A 23,306-nucleotide genomic window follows, 5' to 3' on the forward strand; every position below is an offset into this window, starting at 1 on the left:
AGGCCATCAACGTCTGATCACTGGTAGACCGAATCCCAAGACTCCCATCATTCATCACTACCAGACACAGCTACGTGTGCTTTGTTATGATGATAGACAGGAGTCCTGGGGGGGGGGATTTTCACCAATATCTTAGCCAGATACTACACATGTAAAGCGTACAGAGATAATACAGTACAATATACTAATGCTCTAATCAATATCTGTATCTCTCCGTTCATAGCCAGTACACTTCTCATAATACAGCATGTAAAGGCATAGAAAACACTAGAAAGTAAGCAGACTATAGAGTATGAAAATTTATATATAAAATAAAATATTAATCGGTTCCAGGACGACCATTGTATGTTGAAAACATTGTATATTTAGACCATAACTCTATAGAAACCTGGTAATTGGTTCCGAAGCCCCCAAAATGTCATCCAAAAAATAGGTAAAGGTGAGGATTAAAGGAAAATTGTCAGCTTGCTCCCCCCGCACTAACCAGCGGTGCTGGCTGGTAGTACGGGGTACACTGATCAGTTTAAAGCCTACCGTTCCCGGATCCGTCCCGCCGTTTGGCTGAAATCTTTGATTTTCTGTATATGCAAATTAGGCGCTAACTGGCACAGGCAGGGTTATTGGCACTCTGACATCAGCGCTGTTCGTCTGCAGCGCCGGCCAGCTTATCAATATTCCTCCCCTCCCTCCGCCTCTACCTCTTCATTACAGAGCGGGGTGAAGAGGGAAAGGCGGAGGGATGGGAGGAATATTGATGAGCTGGGCGGCGCTGCGGACAAGCGGCGCGGACGTCAGAGTGCCAGTTACCCTGCCTGTGCCAGTTAGCACCTAATTAGCATATACACAAAATCAAAGATTTCGGCGGAACAGCTTGACGGAGCCGGGCATGGTAAGCATTAAACTGATCAGCGCCCCCCGCACTACCAGCCACTACTGCTGGTTAGTGCGGGGGAGCAAGCTGACCATTTTGCTTTAAAGAAAAATAAGTATATAACTAATACAGATAAAGCGAATCCTTACATATAAAAGTAAGAAAGATCTGCTGGGAGCTGTAAATCACTGTCTATGTAGAGGACAGGAGCTTCTTCAGGATCCTGTACAGTACAAACAATGTCCTAAAAAAGTAAAATGGAGCCGCCCCCACCTGAAACAGCTATTCCTGTCACAAGTAAAGAGTAGTACAGAACATGTTGTACCTCCCTGTAGGAGGCGCTACCAGTCAGTCAGTGCATACACTTCACTAATACAGGGGTTTTACCTGTAAAATGCCCATTCTGATTGGTCAGTCCTTTCAGTCATTGACACGTTTTGTAGATCTGGACTGTCTGTAGCATTGTATGTGGAGTCTGGTTTCAAGCTACAATGGTCCAGAAAAGACCATTGTATGTTGAGGCCATTGTAAGGGGAGGGATTACTGTATATATATAATATAATATATGGAAAGAAAGCAGCACTCCTAATAGAAATGGTGCACGGGTGCCTTCCTGTTAATCCGGGTCAGGGATCCAAATTAGATATCAAAGAAGAAGCAGTGGCACTCCAGATTGGCGAAAGAAAGTGATGTCTTTATTCACTCCATAGTGAGCTACGTTTCGGCAGCCTCACGTTGCCATTATCAAGCATTGAGGCTGCCGAAACGTAGCTCACTATGGAGTGAATAAAGACATCACTTTCTTTCACCAATCTGGAGTGCCACTGCTTCTAGTTTGATAGAATATATATATATATATATATATATATATATATATATATATATACACACACTTTAAAGTAAAGAAAACAAAGGATCATAGATGCTGAGATTGGTGTGCGGTCATTATTTGTTACACAACTTAGTGAATGACGGTATTGTTTGCATGGGCCTGCCATTGCTGCACTTCTCTCGTCTCGGCCCTCCTGAAAGGAAATCACAACATCCTAAACTATAGATGTTGCTGATGGTTGAGGCTTAACACGCCGGGCCTTGGAATCCGGGCTGCATTCTGTCACCGGTGACACGTGGCCTGGGTGCACACTGACTTGTTGCAGCAGCTGTAGGCCACAAGGAGTATGGAGCAGACCCGATATACTACTGCTCTATATACATATACAGGCCTGTCTTCTGCACCCACAAGGCCTGATCTGCCAGAGATGAAAGACAGGAATAGAACAGCCACCCACTCAGATGCGGAGTCTGCTCATGACATGGCATGAATCAAGCCTTTATGTACCCGTTGCTGCTGGTTATACTAAGGCAGTGGTCTGCAAACTGTGAACCTCCAGCTGTTGCAAAACTACAACTCCCAGCATGCCTGGACAGCCGTTGGCTGTCCAGGCATGCTGGGAGTTGTAGTTTTGCAACAGCTGGAGGACCACAGTTTGCAGACCACTGTACTGAGGTGTCCCCTCTAAAAGAAGCCTCAACATTCACCTATACTCAACAAGCGCCAGACAGATAATAGTCTAAGGACAGGACTCAGGCCCTATCACGCCTTTGTGTGTTTATGTGGTGTGTGTACAGAGCACCGATCTGGAACCTGGGGCTTTTAGGATGTTGAGCAATTACATCAAGGAGGACACACTACAGAGCTGCCATGGGAATACAACTTCCAACATACAATGACAGCCTGCTTCACCGCTGGCATAGAGTATATGTTTGTGTGCATGTAAACAGTGTAGAGCTGTGTTTTGAGTCTTTACTGTGTATATAGGTATATAGGTGTGCCTAGGATGGCTAATAGTGTACAGTATACAGTATATAGATGACTTGCACAATACTTGTTTATAGTGCAGAGAATTGTGTGTGTGTGTGTGTGTAATAGTGTATTGGACTGTAGTGTGACTTGTACAGTATGTCTACAGTACAGTGTGTGCAGTAATGGCGGAGATGCACTAGTGGGAAAAGCAAAAAAATTAGCCCTGTTCTGCAGCAATGAGATTGTTGCTATTATTTTCCCCCCAAAAAACAGAAGGAATGTTATTGGTTGCTATGAGCAACTGCCCCACAGAACTAGCATTCATAAGTGTCTCAGTGTTTGTCCTGTGTGGGAATGGGTATAGTGTATACTAAGGCTGTTGTGTAGTACAGTACTATGTGTACCATGTGGGGATGTACAGTGTGTAGTGTATACTCAGGCTGTTGTGTCCAGTGTTGTACAGTACTGTGCGTATCGTGTAGGGATGTATAGTGTATACTCAGACTGTTGTGTCCAGTGTTGTACAGTACTGTGCGTATCGTGTAGGGATGTATAGTGTATACTCAGGCTGTTGTGTAGTACAGTACTATGTGTACCATGTGGGGATGTACAGTGTGTAGTGTATACTCAGGCTGTTGTGTAGTACAGTACTATGTGTACCATGTGGGGATGTACAGTGTGTAGTGTATACTCAGGCTGTTGTGTAGTACAGTACTATGTGTACCATGTGGGGATGTACAGTGTGTAGTGTATACTCAGGCTGTTGTGTAGTACAGTACTATGTGTACCATGTGGGGATGTACAGTGTGTAGTGTATACTCAGGCTGTTGTGTCCAGTGTTGTACAGTACTGTGCGTATCGTGTAGGGATGTATAGGGTATACTCAGGCTGTTGTGTCCAGTGTTGTACAGTACTGTGCGTATCGTGTAGGGATGTATAGGGTATACTCAGGCTGTTGTGTACCATGTGGGGATGTACAGTGTATACTCCGGCTGTTGTGTATCGTGTGGGGATGTAGTGTATATTCAGACTATTATGTCCCCTGTTGTACAGTACAGTGTGTACCATGTGGGGGGGGGGGGGTGTACAGTGTATAGTGTATACTCAGGCTGTTGTGTACCATGTGGGGATGTATAGTGTATACTCAGGCTGTTGTGTACCATGTGGGGATGTATAGTGTATACTCAGGCTGTTGTGTACCATGTGGGGATGTATAGTGTATATTCAGGCTATTATGTCCCCTGTTGTACAGCACAGTGTATAGTGTATGGTCAAGCTGTTGTGTCCTGTGTAACATAGTAACATAGTTCATAAGGTCGAAAAAAGTCCATTAAGTTCAACCTATATCCCTAATGAGTCCCTACTGAGTTGATATAGATCTAGAATCCATAACCTGTAATGTTATTATTCTCGAAAAAGGCATCCAGACCACTTTTAAAATTCTTTTACAGAGTTCACCATGACCACCTCCTCTTACAGTAAAGAACCCCCATCTGTGCTGGTGTAGATGTGGGGACGTACAGTACAGTGTAGTGTGTATACTCAGGATCTTGTAGCCCATATGAGGATAGATATATGGGGGAGATTTAATGAAACCCGTCTAGAGGAAAGTTGCTGAAGTGCCCATAGCAACCAATCAGATCGCTACTTTTATTTTTCAGAAATGAAAGAAGCGATCTGATTGGTTACTATGGGCAACTCAGCAACTTTTCCTCTGGGCAGGTTTTGAAAAATCTCCCCCATAGTGTATACAGTACAGTGTAGTGAGTATACTCAAGCTATTGTGTGTGGAGATAAATATAAGGAGAGATCTGTCAAAACCTGTGTAGAGAAGGAGGGGTTCTGTTGCTCATAGCAACCAATCAGATCGATTCCTTAATTTTCCAGACCTTTTTAAAAAGAAGTAATCTGATTGGTTGTTATAGGAAACAGAATCACTCTTCCTCTCCATATATTTTGATAAGTTTCCCCCCCAGTATGACAGTGATGCCCCACGTTGTACAGTGTATATGGTGTATACTTTTACCGTCCCAAAGTATATAGCGTATCTAATACTGTGCCATGTTGTACAGTGTATTTAATGTATAGCCATTCTGTCTCGTAATGTATGGTGTATACTTATACAAACCTGTTTAGAGGAAAAATTGCCCATAGCAACCAATCAGATCGCGTCTTTCATTTTTAACAAGGCCTCTTCAAAATGAAAGAAGTGATCTGATTGGTTGCTATGGGCAACTTTTCCTTTGCATTGGTTTTGCTAAAGTATACTCATCCTGTCCCGTAATGTATAGTATATATTGTGTATACTCATACAGTCCTATACTGTACATTAGTGCTGGGCGGTATGACCAAAAATGTGTATCACAGTATTTTTCAAACTTTTGACGGTATTTTTTTTCCACTCATTTCCCTTTTAACCCCCCTCGAATGAATTATCAGCCGCAGTGCGCTTGGGAACTAATCATATATGACCCGCGGGTGCTGTCCTGCTTTTCCTCCCCCCACTGAATGAATGAGCGATCAGCCGCTGCGCTGTCTCCACATTGGTGGACTAATCATGTTACCTGTAGGCGCTGATCTCCTTTTCCTACTGTGAGCCGCGGCACTGAAAATGAATGATCAGATGTTCTGCAGTGCCCGCGGCCCACTGGCTTTCAGCGCTTGCAGGGGGAGGTGACAGCTTCAGTTCTCCTTCCTGCGCCCGCGGGTCACAACTCATTCATTTCCAGCGCCGCGGCTCACAGGAGGAAAAGGAGATCAGCACCTACAGGTAACATGATTAGTCCCCCCCCATGTGGAGACAGTGCTGCGGCTGATCGCTCATTCATTCAGTGGGGGGGGGGAGAAAATGCAGGACAGCGCCCGGGGGTCATATATGATTAGTTCCCAAGTGCACTGCGGCTGAGAATTCATTCATTCGAGGGGGGGGCCCGACCGGTATTGCGGTATAGGGAAAAATTCATACCGTACTGAAAAAAAACACAGGTATTCAGTATGAACTGGTATATCGCCCAGCACTACTGTACATTGTGTATACTTATACTATATAGTGTACTCATATTTCTAGTGTATTTAATGTAAACGTATACTCCTAGGGGCAGATTTATCAAAACCTGCCCAGAGGAAAAGTTGCTGAGTTGCCCATAGCAACCAATCAGATCGCTTCTTTCATTTTTCAGAGGCCTTTTCAAAAATGAAAGAAGCGATCTGATTGGTTGCTATGGGCAACTCAGCAACTTTTCCTCTGGACGGGTTTTGATAAATCTCCCCCCTAGTGTATACTCATACTTCTAGCGTATATAATGTATGCTCATACTCCTAGTGTATATAATGTATACTCATACTGTCCCAGAGTGTATACCCATACTGTCCCAGAGTGTATACCCGTACTGTCCCAGAGTGTATACCCGTACTGTCCCAGAGTGTATACCCGTACTGTCCCAGAGTGTATACCCGTACTGTCCCACAGTGTATACCCATACTGTCCCACAGTGTATACCCATACTGTCCCACAGTGTATACCCATACTGTCCCATAGTGTATACCCATACTGTCCCATAGTGTATACCCATACTGTCCCATAGTGTATACCCATACTGTCCCATAGTGTATACCCATACTGTCCCATAGTGTATACCCATACTGTCCCATAGTGTATACCCATACTGTCCCATAGTGTATACCCATACTGTCCCATAGTGTATACCCATACTGTCCCATAGTGTATACCCATACTGTCCCATAGTGTATACCCATACTGTCCCACAGTGTATACCCATACTGTCCCACAGTGTATACCCATACTGTCCCACAGTGTATACCCATACTGTCCCACAGTGTATACCCATACTGTCCCACAGTGTATACCCATACTGTCCCACAGTGTATACCCATACTGTCCCACAGTGTATACCCATACTGTCCCATAGTGTATACCCATACTGTCCCATAGTGTATACTCGTACTCCTAGTGTATATCATGTATGTTCATACTTCTAGTGTATACTCATTCTGTCCCATAGTGTATACTCATTCTGTCCCATAGTGTGTATATAGTGTATACTCTTACTCCTAGTGTATACTCCTACTGTACCGTAGTGTATACTCGTACTCCTAGGGGGAGATTTATCAAAACCTGTCCAGAGGAAAAGTTGCTGAGTTGCCCATAGCAACCAATCAGATCGCTTCTATCATTTTGCAGAGGCCTTGTCAAAAATGAAAGAAGTGATCTGATTGGTTGCTATGGGCAACTGGCCAACTTTTCCTCTGGACAGGTTTTGATAAATCTCCACCCTAGTGTATACTCGTACTGTCCCGCAGCGTATATAGTGTATACTCGTACTGTCCCGCAGCGTATATAGTGTATACTCGTACTGTCCCGCAGCGTATATAGTGTATACTCGTACTGTCCCGCAGCGTATATAGTGTATACTCGTACTGTCCCGCAGCGTATATAGTGTATACTCGTACTATCCCGCAGCGTATATAGTGTATACTCGTACTGTCCCGCAGCGTATATAGTGTATACTCGTACTGTCCCGCAGCGTATATAGTGTATACTCGTACTGTCCCGCAGCGTATATAGTGTATACTCGTACTGTCCCGTAGCGTATATAGTGTATACTCGTACTGTCCCGCAGCGTATATAGTGTATACTCGTACTGTCCCGCAGCGTATATAGTGTATACTCGTACTGTCCCGCAGCGTATAGTGTATACTCGTACTGTCCCGCAGCGTATATAGTGTATACTCGTACTGTCCCGCAGCGTATATAGTGTATACGCGTACTGTCCCGCAGCGTATATAGTGTATACTCGTACTGTCCTGTAGCGTATATAGTGTATACTCGTACTGTCCCGCAGCGTATATAGTGTATACTCGTACTGTCCCGTATATAGTGTATACTCGTACTGTCCCGCAGCGTATATAGTGTATACTCGTACTGTCCCGTAGCGTATATAGTGTATACTCGTACTGTCCCGCAGCGTATATAGTGTATACTCGTACTGTCCCGCAGCGTATATAGTGTATACTCGTACTGTCCCGCAGCGTATAGTGTATACTCGTACTGTCCCGCAGCGTATATAGTGTATACTCGTACTGTCCCGCAGCGTATATAGTGTATACGCGTACTGTCCCGCAGCGTATATAGTGTATACTCGTACTGTCCTGTAGCGTATATAGTGTATACTCGTACTGTCCCGCAGCGTATATAGTGTATACTCGTACTGTCCCGTATATAGTGTATACTCGTACTGTCCCGTAGCGTATATAGTGTATACTCGTACTGTCCCGTAGCGTATATAGTGTATACTCGTACTGTCCCGTAGCGTATATAGTGTATACTCGTACTGTCCCGTAGCGTATATAGTGTATACTCGTACTGTCCCGTAGCGTATATAGTGTATACTCGTACTGTCCCGTAGCGTATATAGTGTATACTCGTACTGTCCCGTAGCGTATATAGTGTATACTCGTGCTGTCCCGTAGTGTATATAGTGTATACTCGTACTGTCCCGTAGTGTATATAGTGTATACTCGTACTGTCCCGTAGTGTATATAATGTATACTAGTACTGTCCCGTAGTGTATATAGTGTATACTCGTACTGTCCCGTAGTGTATATAATGTATACTAGTACTGTCCCGTAGTGTATATAATGTATACTAGTACTGTCCCGTAGTGTATATAGTGTATACTCGTACTGTCCCGTAGTGTATACTCGTACTGTCCCGTAGTGTATACTCGTACTGTCCCGTAGTGTATACTCGTACTGTCCCGTAGTGTATACTCGTACTGTCCCGTAGCGTATATAGTGTATACTCGTACTGTCCCGTAACGTATATAGTGTATACTCGTACTGTCCCGTAGCGTATATAGTGTATACTCGTACTGTCCCGTAGTGTATATAATGTATACTAGTAATGTCCCGTAGTGTATATAGTGTATACTCGTACTGTCCCGTAGTGTATACTCGTACTGTCCCGTAGTGTATACTCGTACTGTCCCGTAGTGTATACTCGTACTGTCCCGTAGTGTATACTCGTACTGTCCCGTAGTGTATATAGTGTATACTCGTACTGTCCCGTAGTGTATACTCGTACTGTCCCGTAGTGTATATAGTGTATACTCGTACTGTCCCGTAGTGTATATAGTGTATACTCGTACTGTCCCGTAGTGTATATAGTGTATACTCGTACTGTCCCGTAGTGTATATAGTGTATACTCGTACTGTCCCGTAGTGTATACTCGTACTGTCCCGTAGTGTATACTCGTACTGTCCCGTGTCGTACCGTGTTCACCCGGGGAGTCGTCACTCACCTCTCGAAGCCATAGCGGAGCAGCATGAAGACCAGGGCGAGCGGGAGGGTGACGAGGAGCTGGGACGTGGAGGCTGCGCCGGTCCCCTCGCTGTTCTGGAAGTCATCCCAGGTGTAGTTACACGGCAGCCAGATCCGATCCCACCAGAACCAGTCGCTCAGAGCCTGCAGCACCATCCTGGAGGGGAGAGAGGCGGTGGCACAAGGTTAGGCAGGAGGAGGTGGCACTCCGGTGCGCTGTGCTGTCTAGCAGGCGAGTCCTGTGACTGGTACACTGCGCCGCCGCCGCTGCTGCTCACAGGGGAAGTGATTCATTGTGCGCTGCGCGGGGATGTGTTCTCGCTCTCTTTCCCCCTCTCTTCCTTCCCAACTTACTTTTTTTTTTTTTTTTTTTTTTTTTTCGTGTAAACTTTTCCAGCTTTATAGAATGGTCACAGAGGGATGTCAGAGGGCATGGGCTGGGCTGCACTGCCACATCCTGCTCACCAGACACACAGCCCTGGGCAACAAGTCTGCAACCTGTGCCAGATGGGAGTTATAGTATATACACTTCATATACAAGAGCCCTCATATTGCATCTGCCGTGCCAGCAAAAAGACGGGTTACCTATATATGCCTCTCCTGAGACCCCTTCCAGAGAATGCTGGTGATGAATAAAATCACTATACATTCATTTGTGGTAAAAATGGCAATTAGAAACACTTTTTGTATGTTGTACATCTTGGCAAAACATTAAAGGAGAAGTATCGTGGAAAAAACTTATCCCCTATCCACAGAATAAGATAAGTTTTAGATTGCGGGGGTCCGAGCGCTGGGGTCTCCCCCGATCTCCTGTATGTGGCCCCGGCTCTCCTCCACAGTAGCGCATCACGATCCCAGCCTGAAGCGGGGGCCACCGTGCCCCCTCCATTTAGCTCTATAGGAGAGCTGTTCGTCAATCTTCGGCTCTCCCATAGAGCTATATAGAGGGGGCGTGGCAGCCCCCACTTCGGGCGAGGTTCGTGAGGCGCCACTGTGGAGGATTGCCAGGGCTCCATACAGGAGATCGTGGGGGACCCCAGTGGTCGGCCCACCCTGCAATCTAACATTTATCCCCTATCTTGCTGATAGGGCACACGTTTTTTTCACAATACTTCTTCTTTAACCTTTCTAATATACTTAATAAGAAAATCGTATTTCCTCTTTATAGAAATCATGGTTTATAAAATCATGGCTTTGTCCAAGCTGAAGCACAGGCATGGACAAAGTCCAGTAAAGGAGGGTGGGCTGGTACTCCTCTGTGCTCTCTCCTGTCTGATAGTACTCCTCTGGGCTCTCTCCTGTCTGATAGCACTCCTCTGTGCTCTCTCTTGTCTGATAGTACTCCTTTGTGCTCTCTCCTGTCTGATAGTACTCCTCTGTGCTCTCTCCTGTCTGATAGCCCTCCTCTGTGCTCTCTCCTGTCTGATAGCACTCCTCTGTGCTCGCTCCTTTCTGATAGCACTCCTCTGTGCTCTCTCCTGTCTGATAGCACTCCTCTGTGCTCTCTCCTGTCTGATAACACTCCTCTGTGCTCTCTCCTGTCTGATAGGACTCCTCTGTGCTCTCTCCTGTCTGATAGCACTCCTCTGTGCTCTCTCCTGTCTGATAGTACTCCTCTGTGCTCTCTCCTGTCTGATAGGACTCCTCTGTGCTCTCTCCTGTCTGATAGCCCTCCTCTGTGCTCTCTCCTGTCTGATAGGACTCCTCTTTGCTCTCTCCTGTCTGATAGTACTCCTCTGTGCTCTCTCCTGTCTGATAGTACTTCTCTGTACTCTCTGCGGTCTGATAGCACTTCTCTGTGCTCTCTCTCCTGTCGGATAAGTTTCCCCTGTGCTCTCCCCTGTCTGATAGTACTCCTCTGTGCTCTCTCCTGTCTGATAGTACTCCTCTGTGCTCTCTCCTGTCTGATAGTACTTCTCTGTCCTCTCTGCGGTCTGATAGCACTTCTCTGTGCTCTCTCTCCTGTCGGATAAGTTTCCCCTGTGCTCTCCCCTGTCTGATAGTACTCCTCTGTGCTCTCTCCTGTCTGATAGGACTCCTCTGTGCTCTCCCCTGTCTGATAGCACTCCTCTGTGCTCTCTCCTGTCTAATAGCACTCCTCTGTGCTCTCTCCTGTCTGATAGCACTCCTGTGCTCTCTCCTGTCTGATAGCACTCCTCTGTGCTCTCTCCTGTCTGATAACACTCCTCTGTGCTCTCTCCTGTCTGACAGGACTCCTCTGTGCTCTCTCCTGTCTGATAGCACTCCTCTGTGCTCTCTCCTGTCTGATAACACTCCTCTGTGCTCTCTCCTGTCTGATAACACTCCTCTGTGCTCTCTCCTGTCTGATAACACTCCTCTGTGCTCTCTCCTGTCTGATAACACTCCTCTGTGCTCTCTCCTGTCTGATAACACTCCTCTGTGCTCTCTCCTGTCTGATAGCACTCCTCTGTGCTCTCTCCTGTCTGATAACACTCCTCTGTGCTCTCTCCTGTCTGATAGTACTCCTCTGTGCTCTCTCCTGTCTGATAGCACTCCTCTGTGCTCTCTCCTGTCTGATAACACTCCTCTGTGCTCTCTCCTGTCTGATAACACTCCTCTGTGCTCTCTCCTGTCTGATAACACTCCTCTGAGCTCTTTTCTGTCTGATTGTGATGCAGCAGGCTAAACCACCACATCAAAGCCACGGTTCTCCCAGGCCGCTTTATGGTGATGCTGCATATGTTGACGCAGGGCTGTGGTGCCAACATTGGGACCCTGGCTATGCTTCAACTTCTGCCGACACATCTTGGATGTGGCCATGTTAACATCTGGATGCTTGATTAAAAACTGCCACACCGTTGAGTAGCTGATTTTCCCACCAACAGTCCGCACTGATTGACTGTTACTGTTACCGACTCCAGGACCCCGGTTCCACTACCTCCCGGGAAAGTAGGCTGCTGCGAAGCAGGTGGTCTACACGGGCATGTTTGGCTCCAGACTTTCCACTTCTGCCACCATGCTGCCACCTTGCTGGCTCAGCTGCTGCCTCACGGGCAACCTGCAACACTCTTTTCCTGATGTTGATGAAGCCCCTTTTGCACCTGACTCCCAAGTGCGATCGGCTTCATCATCATCGAGTTGTGTCTGCACGTCACTGATGTCCTCCTCAGGTTCCTCAAATGTGTCTGCTTCAGGAGCCTGAATGCTCGCAACACCACCTCCCACGCCATTCTCCTCAACACTACTTGGCCGCCTAGCGGAGGAAGCGGTGGATGTCTCCTTCATTTCTTGGCTGGGCAGTAGCTGCTGACTGTCCTCTTGTAGATCGTTCTCACTAAATAGTGGAGCTGAACCCACAGCATAAGATACTTCTGTGGGGGAGGGAACAGCATAGGACAGAGGCAATTGGAGGACAGGGACTGCTCCCAGGCCATGCCAACTGAGGGTTGTGTTTGAGAAACCCACTGACTGTTGGCTGGGGATGTCAGATGTCACTTGTGATGAAATGGATGACCGTGTTAACCAATCGATGACAGCAGATGGGTTGCTGGTCAAGACACGATTAGCTGATATTGCCTCTCGCTGCGACTCCTGCTGCCACTCGCCCCTAGTCTGCTGTGTCCTCTGCCTGGTGAATATAGGCCACTCCTCTGTGCACATCCTTGCACTTAAAACAGTATTTGTCTACAACACCAGCAGGTGTGTACTTTTGACTGGCCTTTCACAGTATCTAGGCCCTTAAGACTTTAACCCCTTAACGACGCAGGACGTCGCGCTGCGATCCTGCATCATATCACGTCGGTCCCGGCGCTCATCAACGGCCGGGACCCGCGGCTAATACCACACATCGCCGATCGCGGCGATGTGCGGTATTAACCCTTTAGAAGCGGCGGTCAAAGCTGACCACCGCTCCTAAAGTGAAACTGAAAGTGACCCGGCTGCTCAGTCGGGCTGTTCGGGACCGCCGCGGTGAAATCGCGGCATCCCGAACAGCTGATTGGACACCGGGAGGGCCCTTACCTGCCTCCTCGGTGTCCGATCGACGAATGACTGCTCCGTGCCTGAGATCCAGACAGGAGCAGTCAAGCGCCGATAATGCTGATCACAGGCGTGTTAATACACGCCAGTGATCAGCATGGGAGATCAGTGTGTGCAGTGTTATAGGTCCCTATGGGACCTATAACACTGCAAAAAAAAAAGTAAAAAAAAAGTGTTAATAAAGGTCATTTAACCCCTTGAATCACCCCCCTTTTCCCATAAAAAAAATAAAACAGTGTAAAAAAAAAAAAAATAAACATATGTGGTATCGCCGCATGCGTAAATGTCCGAACTATAAAAATATATCATTAATTAAACCGTACGGTCAATGGCGTACGCACAAAAAAATTCCAAAGTCCAAAAATGCGTATTTTGGTCACTTTTTATACCATTAAAAAAATGAATAAAAAGTGATCAAAAAGTCCGATCAAAACAAAAATCATACCAATAAAAACTTCAGATCATGGCGCAAAAAATGAGTCCTCATACCGCCCTGTACGTGGAAAAATAAAAAAGTTATAAGGGTCAGAAGATGACATTTTTAAACGTATATGTTACGCCGAGCGCTCCGGGTCCCCGCTCCTCCCCGGAGCGCTCGCTACACTCTCCTCACTGCAGCGCTCCGGTCAGATCCACTGACCCGGGGCGCTGCGATACCGCCTCCAGCCGGGATGCGATTCGCGATGCGGGTAGCGCCCGCTCGCGATGCGCACCCCGGCTCCCGTACCTGACTCGCTCTCCGTCGGTCCTGTCCCGGCGCGCGCGGCCCCGCTCCCTAGGGCGCGCGCGCGCCGGGTCTTTGCGATTTAAAGGGCCACTGCGCCGCTGATTGGCGCAGTGGTTCCAATTAGTATGTTCACCTGTGCACTTCCCTATATCACCTCACTTCCCCTGCACTCCCTTGCCGGATCTTGTTGCCATCGTGCCAGTGAAAGCGTTTCCTTGTATGTTCCTAGCCTGTGTTCCAGACCTCCTGCCGTTGCCCCTGACTACGATCCTTGCTGCCTGCCCCGACCTTCTGCTACGTCCGACCTTGCTTCTGTCTACTCCCTTGTACCGCGCCTATCTTCAGCAGCCAGAGAGGTTGAGCCGTTGCTAGTGGATACGACCTGGTCACTACCGCCGCAGCAAGACCATCCCGCTTTGCGGCGGGCTCTGGTGAAAACCAGTAGTGACTTAGAACCGATCCACTAGCACGGTCCACGCCAATCCCTCTCTGGCACAGAGGATCCACTACCTGCCAGCCGGCATCGTGACAGTAGATCCGGCCATGGATCCCGCTGAAGTTCCTCTGCCAGTTGTCGCTGACCTCACCACGGTGGTCGCCCAGCAGTCACAACAGATAGCGCAACAAGGCCAACAGCTGTCTCAACTGACCGTGATGCTACAGCAGCTACTACCACAGCTTCAGCAATCATCTCCTCCGCCAGCTCCTGCACCTCCTCCGCAGCGAGTGGCCGCTTCTGGTCTAAGACTATCCTTGCCGGATAAATTTGATGGGGACTCTAAGTTTTGCCGTGGCTTTCTTTCCCAATGTTCCCTGCACTTGGAGATGATGTCGGACCAGTTTCCCACGGAAAGGTCTAAGGTGGCTTTCGTAGTCAGCCTTCTGTCTGGAAAAGCCCTGTCTTGGGCCACACCGCTCTGGGACCGCAATGACCCCGTCACTGCCTCTGTACACTCCTTCTTCTCGGAAATTCGAAGTGTCTTTGAGGAACCTGCCCGAGCCTCTTCTGCTGAGACTGCCCTGTTGAACCTGGTCCAGGGTAATTCTTCCGTTGGCGAGTATGCCGTACAATTCCGTACTCTTGCTTCAGAATTATCCTGGAATAATGAGGCCCTCTGCGCGACCTTTAAAAAAGGCCTATCCAGCAACATTAAAGATGTTCTGGCCGCACGAGAAATCCCTGCTAACCTACATGAACTCATTCACCTAGCCACTCGCATTGACATGCGTTTTTTCGAAAGGCGTCAGGAGCTCCGCCAGGATATGGACTCTGTTCGCACGAGGCGTTTGTTCTCCCCGGCTCCTCTCTCCTCTGGTCCCCTGCAATCTGTTCCTGTGCCTCCCGCCGTGGAGGCTATGCAGGTCGACCGGTCTCGCCTGACACCTCAAGAGAGGACACGACGCCGCATGGAGAATCTCTGCCTGTACTGTGCCAGTACCGAACACTTCCTGAAGGATTGTCCTATCCGTCCTCCCCGCCTGGAAAGACGTACGCTGACTCCGCACAAAGGTGAGACAGTCCTTGATGTCTACTCTGCTTCTCCACGTCTTACTGTGCCTGTGCGGATATCTGCCTCTGCCTTCTCCTTCTCTACTATGGCCTTCCTGGACTCCGGATCTGCAGGAAATTTTATTTTGGCCTCCCTCGTCAACAGGTTCAACATCCCGGTGACCAGTCTCGCCAGACCCCTCTACATCAATTGTGTAAACAATGAAAGATTGGACTGTTCCATACGTTTCCGCACGGAGCCCCTTCTAATGTGCATCGGATCTCATCACGAGAGGATTGAACTTTTGGTCCTCCCCAATTGCACTTCCGAAATTCTCCTTGGACTTCCCTGGCTTCAACTTCATTCCCCAACCCTGGATTGGTCCACTGGGGAGATCAAGAGTTGGGGGCCCTCTTGTTCCAAGGACTGCCTAAGACCGGTTCCCAGTAACCCTTGCCGTGACTCTGTGGTTCCTCCTGTAACCGGCCTCCCTAAGGCCTATATGGACTTTGCGGATGTTTTTTGCAAAAAACAAGCTGAGACTCTACCTCCTCACAGGCCTTATGATTGTCCTATCGACCTCCTCCCGGGCACTACTCCACCCCGGGGCAGAATTTATCCTCTGTCCGCCCCAGAGACTCTTGCCATGTCTGAATACGTCCAGGAAAATTTAAAAAAGGGCTTTATCCGTAAATCCTCTCCTGCCGGAGCCGGATTTTTCTTTGTGTCCAAAAAAGATGGCTCTCTACGTCCTTGCATTGACTACCGCGGTCTTAATAAAATCACGGTTAAGAACCGCTACCCCCTACCCCTCATCTCTGAACTCTTTGATCGCCTCCAAGGTGCCCACATCTTTACCAAACTGGACTTAAGAGGTGCTTATAATCTCATCCGCATCAGAGAGGGGGATGAATGGAAAACGGCATTTAACACTAGAGATGGACACTTTGAGTATCTGGTCATGCCCTTTGGCCTGTGCAACGCCCCTGCCGTCTTCCAAGACTTTGTTAATGAAATTTTTCGTGATCTCTTATACTCCTGTGTTGTTGTATATCTGGACGATATCCTGATTTTTTCTGCCAATCTAGAAGAACACCGCCAGCATGTCCGTATGGTTCTTCAGAGACTTCGTGATAATCAACTCTATGCCAAAATAGAGAAATGTCTGTTTGAATGCCAATCTCTTCCTTTCCTAGGATACTTGGTCTCTGGCCAGGGACTACAAATGGATCCAGACAAACTCTCTGCCGTTTTAGATTGGCCACGCCCCTCCGGACTCCGTGCTATCCAACGTTTTTTGGGGTTCGCCAATTATTACAGGCAATTTATTCCACATTTTTCTACTGTTGTGGCTCCTATCGTGGCTTTAACCAAAAAAAATGCCGATCCCAAGTCTTGGCCTCCTCAAGCGGAAGACGCCTTTAAACGGCTCAAGTCGGCCTTTTCTTCGGCGCCTGTGCTCTCCAGACCTGACCCATCTAAACCCTTCCTATTGGAGGTTGATGCCTCCTCAGTGGGTGCTGGAGCTGTCCTTCTACAAAAAAATTCTTCCGGGCATGCTGTTACTTGTGGTTTTTTTTCTAGGACCTTCTCTCCGGCGGAGAGGAACTACTCCATCGGGGATCGAGAGCTTCTAGCCATTAAATTAGCACTTGAGGAATGGAGGCATCTGCTGGAGGGATCAAGATTTCCAGTTATTATTTACACCGACCACAAGAACCTCTCCTACCTCCAGTCTGCCCAACGGCTGAATCCTCGCCAGGCCAGGTGGTCCCTGTTCTTTGCCCGATTTAATTTTGAAATTCACTTTCGGCCTGCCGATAAGAACATTAGGGCCGATGCTCTCTCTCGTTCCTCGGATGCTTCTGAAGTTGAACTCTCTCCGCAACACATCATTCCTCCTGACTGCCTGATTTCCACTTCTCCAGCCTCCATCAGGCAAACTCCTCCAGGAAAGACCTTCGTTTCTCCACGCCAACGCCTCGGAATCCTCAAATGGGGTCACTCCTCCCATCTCGCAGGTCATGCAGGCATCAAGAAATCTGTGCAACTCATCTCTCGCTTCTATTGGTGGCCGACTCTGGAGACGGATGTTGTGGACTTTGTGCGAGCCTGCACTATCTGTGCCCGGGATAAGACTCCTCGCCAGAAGCCCGCTGGTTTTCTTCATCCTCTGCCTGTCCCCGAACAGCCTTGGTCTCTGATTGGTATGGATTTTATTACTGACTTACCCCCATCCCGTGGCAACACTGTTATTTGGGTGGTCGTTGATCGATTCTCCAAAATGGCACATTTCATCCCTCTTCCTGGTCTTCCTTCAGCGCCTCAGTTGGCTAAACAATTTTTTGTACACATTTTTCGTCTTCACGGGTTGCCTACGCAGATCGTCTCGGATAGAGGCGTCCAATTCGTGTCTAAATTCTGGAGGGCTCTCTGTAAACAACTCAAGATTAAATTAAATTTTTCTTCTGCATATCATCCTCAATCCAATGGACAAGTAGAAAGAATTAACCAGGTCTTGGGTGATTATTTACGACATTTTGTTTCCTCCCGCCAGGATGACTGGGCAGATCTTCTACCATGGGCCGAATTCTCGTATAACTTCAGAGTCTCTGAATCTTCCTCCAAATCCCCATTTTTCGTGGTGTACGGCCGTCACCCTCTTCCCCCCCTCCCTACCCCCTTGCCCTCTGGTCTGCCCGCTGTGGATGAAATTTCTCGTGATCTTTCCATCATATGGAGAGAGACCCAAAATTCTCTCTTACAGGCTTCATCACGCATGAAGAAGTTTGCGGATAAGAAAAGAAGAGCTCCTCCCATTTTTTCCCCTGGAGACAAGGTATGGCTCTCCGCTAAATATGTCCGCTTCCGTGTCCCTAGCTACAAGTTGGGACCACGCTATCTTGGTCCTTTCAAAATTTTGTGCCAGATTAATCCTGTCTCTTACAAACTTCTTCTTCCTCCTTCTCTTCGTATTCCTAATGCCTTTCACGTTTCTCTTCTTAAACCACTTATCATCAACCGTTTCTCTCCCAAATCTGTTCCCCCCACTCCTGTTTCCGGCTCCTCGGACATCTTCTCCGTCAAAGAGATTCTGGCATCAAAAAAGGTCAGAGGGAAAACTTTTTTTTTAGTTGATTGGGAGGGTTGTGGTCCAGAAGAGAGATCCTGGGAACCTGAGGACAATATCCTAGACAAAAGTCTGCTCCTCAGGTTCTCAGGCTCTAAGAAGAGGGGGAGACCCAAGGGGGGGGGTACTGTTACGCCGAGCGCTCCGGGTCCCCGCTCCTCCCCGGAGCGCTCGCTACACTCTCCTCACTGCAGCGCTCCGGTCAGATCCACTGACCCGGGGCGCTGCGATACCGCCTCCAGCCGGGATGCGATTCGCGATGCGGGTAGCGCCCGCTCGCGATGCGCACCCCGGCTCCCGTACCTGACTCGCTCTCCGTCGGTCCTGTCCCGGCGCGCGCGGCCCCGCTCCCTAGGGCGCGCGCGCGCCGGGTCTTTGCGATTTAAAGGGCCACTGCGCCGCTGATTGGCGCAGTGGTTCCAATTAGTATGTTCACCTGTGCACTTCCCTATATCACCTCACTTCCCCTGCACTCCCTTGCCGGATCTTGTTGCCATCGTGCCAGTGAAAGCGTTTCCTTGTATGTTCCTAGCCTGTGTTCCAGACCTCCTGCCGTTGCCCCTGACTACGATCCTTGCTGCCTGCCCCGACCTTCTGCTACGTCCGACCTTGCTTCTGTCTACTCCCTTGTACCGCGCCTATCTTCAGCAGCCAGAGAGGTTGAGCCGTTGCTAGTGGATACGACCTGGTCACTACCGCCGCAGCAAGACCATCCCGCTTTGCGGCGGGCTCTGGTGAAAACCAGTAGTGACTTAGAACCGATCCACTAGCACGGTCCACGCCAATCCCTCTCTGGCACAGAGGATCCACTACCTGCCAGCCGGCATCGTGACAGTATAAATTTTCCTGCATGTAGTTATGATTCTTTCCAGAAGTGCGACAAATTCAAACCTATATAAGTAGGGTATCATTTTAACCGTATGGACCTACAGAATAATGATAAGGTGTAATTTTTACCGAAATATGCACTGCGTAGAAACGGAAGCCCCCAAAAGTTACAAAATGGCGTTTTTTTTTCGATTTTGTCTCACAATGATTTTTTTTTCCGTTTCACCGTGCATTTTTGGGTAAAATGACTAATGTCACTGCAAAGTAGAATTGGCGACGCAAAAAATAAGCCATAATATGGATTTTTAGGTGGAAAATTGAAAGAGTTATGATTTTTAAAAGGTAAGGAGGAAAAAACGAAAGTGCAAAAACGGAAAAACCCTGAGTCCTTAAGGGGTTAACAGGAACAAAATGGTACACCACTTAGATGTACGCACATGTTACACTTAATAGAGGACAATGCGCTTTTAGTGCTCTGCTCACCCTATCTGGCTGGCTACTATTAGCTTTTCAGTTGTTGTACACACCAGTGCTGCAGCACACAGTCGCTGTGTACTACACCCAAAATTGCACTCTCTCTCTCAATCTCACTCCCTTCCCTGTCAGTGCTTCTAGGCTGGATTTGGGCTTGAGGTGAGTCACTGCTGTAATACACCCACAATTGCACTCTCTCTCTCTCTCAATCCCACTCCCTTCCCTGTCAGTGCTTCTAGGCTTGATTTGGGCTTGAGGTGAATTGCTGCTGTAAAAAAGCTTTTCTGTGCAACACACTGCTCTCTGTCCCTCTCTCTCTCTGCAATACAACACTGATGTGAGTGGCTGCAATATGGCTGCCGATTATATAGGGCTGTGTCATCACAGGGGTGGCTAGCTGCTGATAGGCTGCATGCTGCATGTGATTCAGGGTCATCCAGCCAACCCTTTTTCCCGCTTTCCCAGGATTCCTTGCGACATGTCCTCACATGTGAATCTGGCATTTTAGATGCCCTGGAGCCTTAACTGCACTAAATGGAATTTAATTAAGCAATTTGCGTGATTGAATCGTGGCGATATTTGCATTAATTGCGACTCAAATTTTTCCTGAAATTCGTAACGAATTTGGATTCGTCAGATTCGATTCGCTCATCCCTAGTATTAGCAGTAGAGAGGGAAGTGCTCATGCCACTGTACAGAGCACTGGTGAGACCTCACTTGGCGTATTGTGCGTAGTACAGAAAGATATACCGTAGATATTTTGTAAAGACTTTAGAGAAGAGCTACTAAACTATTACATGGACTACAGAATAAAACTTACCAGGAAAGGTTAAAGTACCTTAACGTGTATAGAAGCAGGACGAGACATAGGGGATATGATAGAAGCTTTTAAAGCATGAAGGGAATTAAAGGAGGAAAAAAACTACCAGAAGAGGACATAGTTTTAAATTAGATGGGCAAAGGTTTATGCAGTAATATGAGGAAGTATTACTTTACTGAGAGAGTAGTGGATGCTTGAAATAACCTTCCTGCTGAAGTGTTAGCTGCAAATACAATGAAGGAGTTTAAAGGGGTACTCCAGTTACATTTTTTTATTTTTTTTTAAAATCAACTGGTGCCAGAAAGTTAAACAGATTTGTTAATGACTTCTATTTAATAAAAAGGTCTAAAAAAAAATAGCATCTTGGAAGTGCAAAATGAGGGGGGCAGTTTGTCGTGTCCCCTTTTCACGTCAAGTATTTCAAAGCCATTCAAATGTTGGATTTACCATTTACATATCTGCCACATATTTACGACAGGGCATAATTCTTTGTGGAATATACAAAAATAGGGGCTCGTCCACACTACGGACATTCAGCCAGCGTAATTACTCTGGCAACAGGTGCCGCCAAATACTTTATATATATAGAAATAGACATAGACTGGGAATTGCACTTAAAAAGTTCTTTATCTCCAAATTCATCCATATACAAAACAGTAGAGAGATATACAGAACATAATCACCCGGTGCTCAATAAACTGTTCAGAGATCAATCCACTCGGTGTCTTCAGAACCTTCCATCCCAGACTTGCTGCTTGCTGGACGGTGTGTTCCTGGCCATGTGGACGCTAATTCTGAGGGGGGTGAAAACGCTTGCTGGCATGCGAGCTGCTGGAAGTTTCAGGAGTCTCCTCCCTTTCTCTGTTGAGAAAGGGAGGAGACTCCTGAAACGTCCAGCAGCTCGCATGCCAGCAAGCGTTTTCACCCCCCCCCTCAGAATTAGCGTCCACATGGCCAGGAACACACCGTCCAGCAAGCAGCAAGTCTGGGATGGAAGGTTCTGAAGACACCGAGTGGATTGATCTCTGAACAGTTTATTGAGCACCGGGTGATTATGTTCTGTATATCTCTCTACTGTTTTGTATATGGATGAATTTGGAGATAAAGAACTTTTTAAGTGCAATTCCCAGTCTATGTCTATTTCTATATATATGGTTTACTACACTCAGGAGACGGAGCCCTGAGATAGACATAGGGAAGCCACCCATTATGTGCACACCTGTGGTCTGATTATGTTGAGATGTGGATACGTGCCGCCAAATACTTCGGCAGTAGGACCTTGCGCGGACGGCACCATCACTATAGACAGCAATACAGTCCAGTCGAATTCTGCCCAAAGAATGAACATTTCCGCCAACGAAATTCTGTTGTGGCAATTCTGCAGTCTTTACAAATCAGCAGAATCCCATTGAAAATAATGAGCTCCTTTAAGACATGCAGAAAATGCACCGGATGGGAAAATGAAGCAAGAACTGATCCCAATTATTTGAATGGGACAGTTCAGAATCATTCAAAAACAATGGACGCCGATGCACAAGTGATGCCAACTGATACACTTCTGGCATCAGTTGTGACAATTTTCACCCAGTTTTGCCAGAGCCGGACGCCGCATATATGTAACTCTAGCCTAAAAGAAAAGAGGTGTCACTGTATTTATTGCTTATTTTATATGGTTGTTTATTATAACATTGTTGTTTATTATTATTATATTATAAAATAATAACTATGAAGAGTTCATTTACATTTATTGTGCATAGACCAGTGTTTTTCAACCAAGGTGCCTCCAGTTGTTGCAAAACTACAACTCCTACAGCTTTTTGTTGGGATTTGTAGTTTTGCAACAGCTGGAGGCACACTGGTTGGGAAACACTAGCATAGACAATGAAATATCTTATCTATAGTGGGCACCTTTGTACATAGTCAAAATGTATAAACCACTATAGAAGTGGCAATTTCTATACACCATCCGCATGCTTTTCTACTACTACCAGATCAATAGGTAACTAGCACACCAATAAAACTTTAAATGATATCTTAGGTGTATAGGTAAAGTAATGATGAAATAAAGCCGGTAACATAACTGCCAGGTTTCTATTGGAAAAAATAACAGTGCCTGGGGATGACAGGAACAAATGACAAATCAGGAATCCAGCCCTCCTGAACGCATGCCATAGATTCTTTAGGTGTATTTAGTAAACTAAGGATAAGTGATCTTCAGAACAAGTATGTGTAACAAGCAGGTCTTTTGTGCTCAGTAAATCCTCACTGATCTCCCCCACCCCAAAATCCACCTCTATTTTTGCATATATTGGCTATTTCAGGTTCCACCCACCCTCGGTAGATATACTGGATTCCTATCAGCCCCAGTGTTTATGCAAGATCTAGGGTGATTAGACTGTCAGAGATATAATGATTTTTAATAATGTAAATATTTTCTATATATAGATTATACATGCTCTATACATACGGCAAAATACATAAACAACGACTTTACTAATTCCCCAATTTTTTGTTTTTTACACGTTTATGACTTAAAGAGTATCTGTCACCTAACTAAACTTTTAACATATTGGGGGAGATTTATCTAAGGATTTAGACAGTTTTTTTCCCGTCTAAAATTGTCGCACAGAAAGTCGCAGTCTAAATTTGTGCGACTTTTCTGCGACTTTTGCTTTAGAGGATTTTTAGAACATGATGCATTCTAGTCTATTTTAGACGGAAAAATGCATTGGTGCTGAATTTATCAAAAGCGACTTTTCAGCGACAAGTCGCATGGGCTGAAAGTACACTGAAATGTCAGACCATGTTGGAGGAGGTTTAAAT

At 46.9% G+C, this 23,306-nt stretch overlaps 1 protein-coding gene across 4 annotated transcripts in view; it reads right to left on the reverse strand.

The window, feature by feature from the left end:
• Positions 1 to 23,306, reverse strand: part of CERS3 (ceramide synthase 3) — a 129,227-nt gene that overhangs the window by 67,353 nt on the left and 38,568 nt on the right. For 2 of the 4 annotated variants that reach the window (XM_056571815.1, XM_056571817.1), the window contains exon 2: positions 8,996 to 9,172. In XM_056571815.1, coding sequence (XP_056427790.1) covers positions 8,996 to 9,171 — 176 coding nt within the window. In that variant the 5' untranslated portion in view covers position 9,172. Of the gene's footprint in view, positions 1 to 8,995; positions 9,173 to 9,293; positions 9,311 to 14,251; positions 14,281 to 23,306 lie in introns of those variants that run through there. The other 2 variants (XM_056571814.1, XM_056571816.1) reach the window with 2 other exon arrangements.

The sequence above is a fragment of the Hyla sarda genome, chromosome 4 (assembly GCF_029499605.1).
Source record: "Hyla sarda isolate aHylSar1 chromosome 4, aHylSar1.hap1, whole genome shotgun sequence".
In the NCBI taxonomy this organism is placed as follows: Eukaryota; Metazoa; Chordata; class Amphibia; order Anura; family Hylidae; genus Hyla; species Hyla sarda.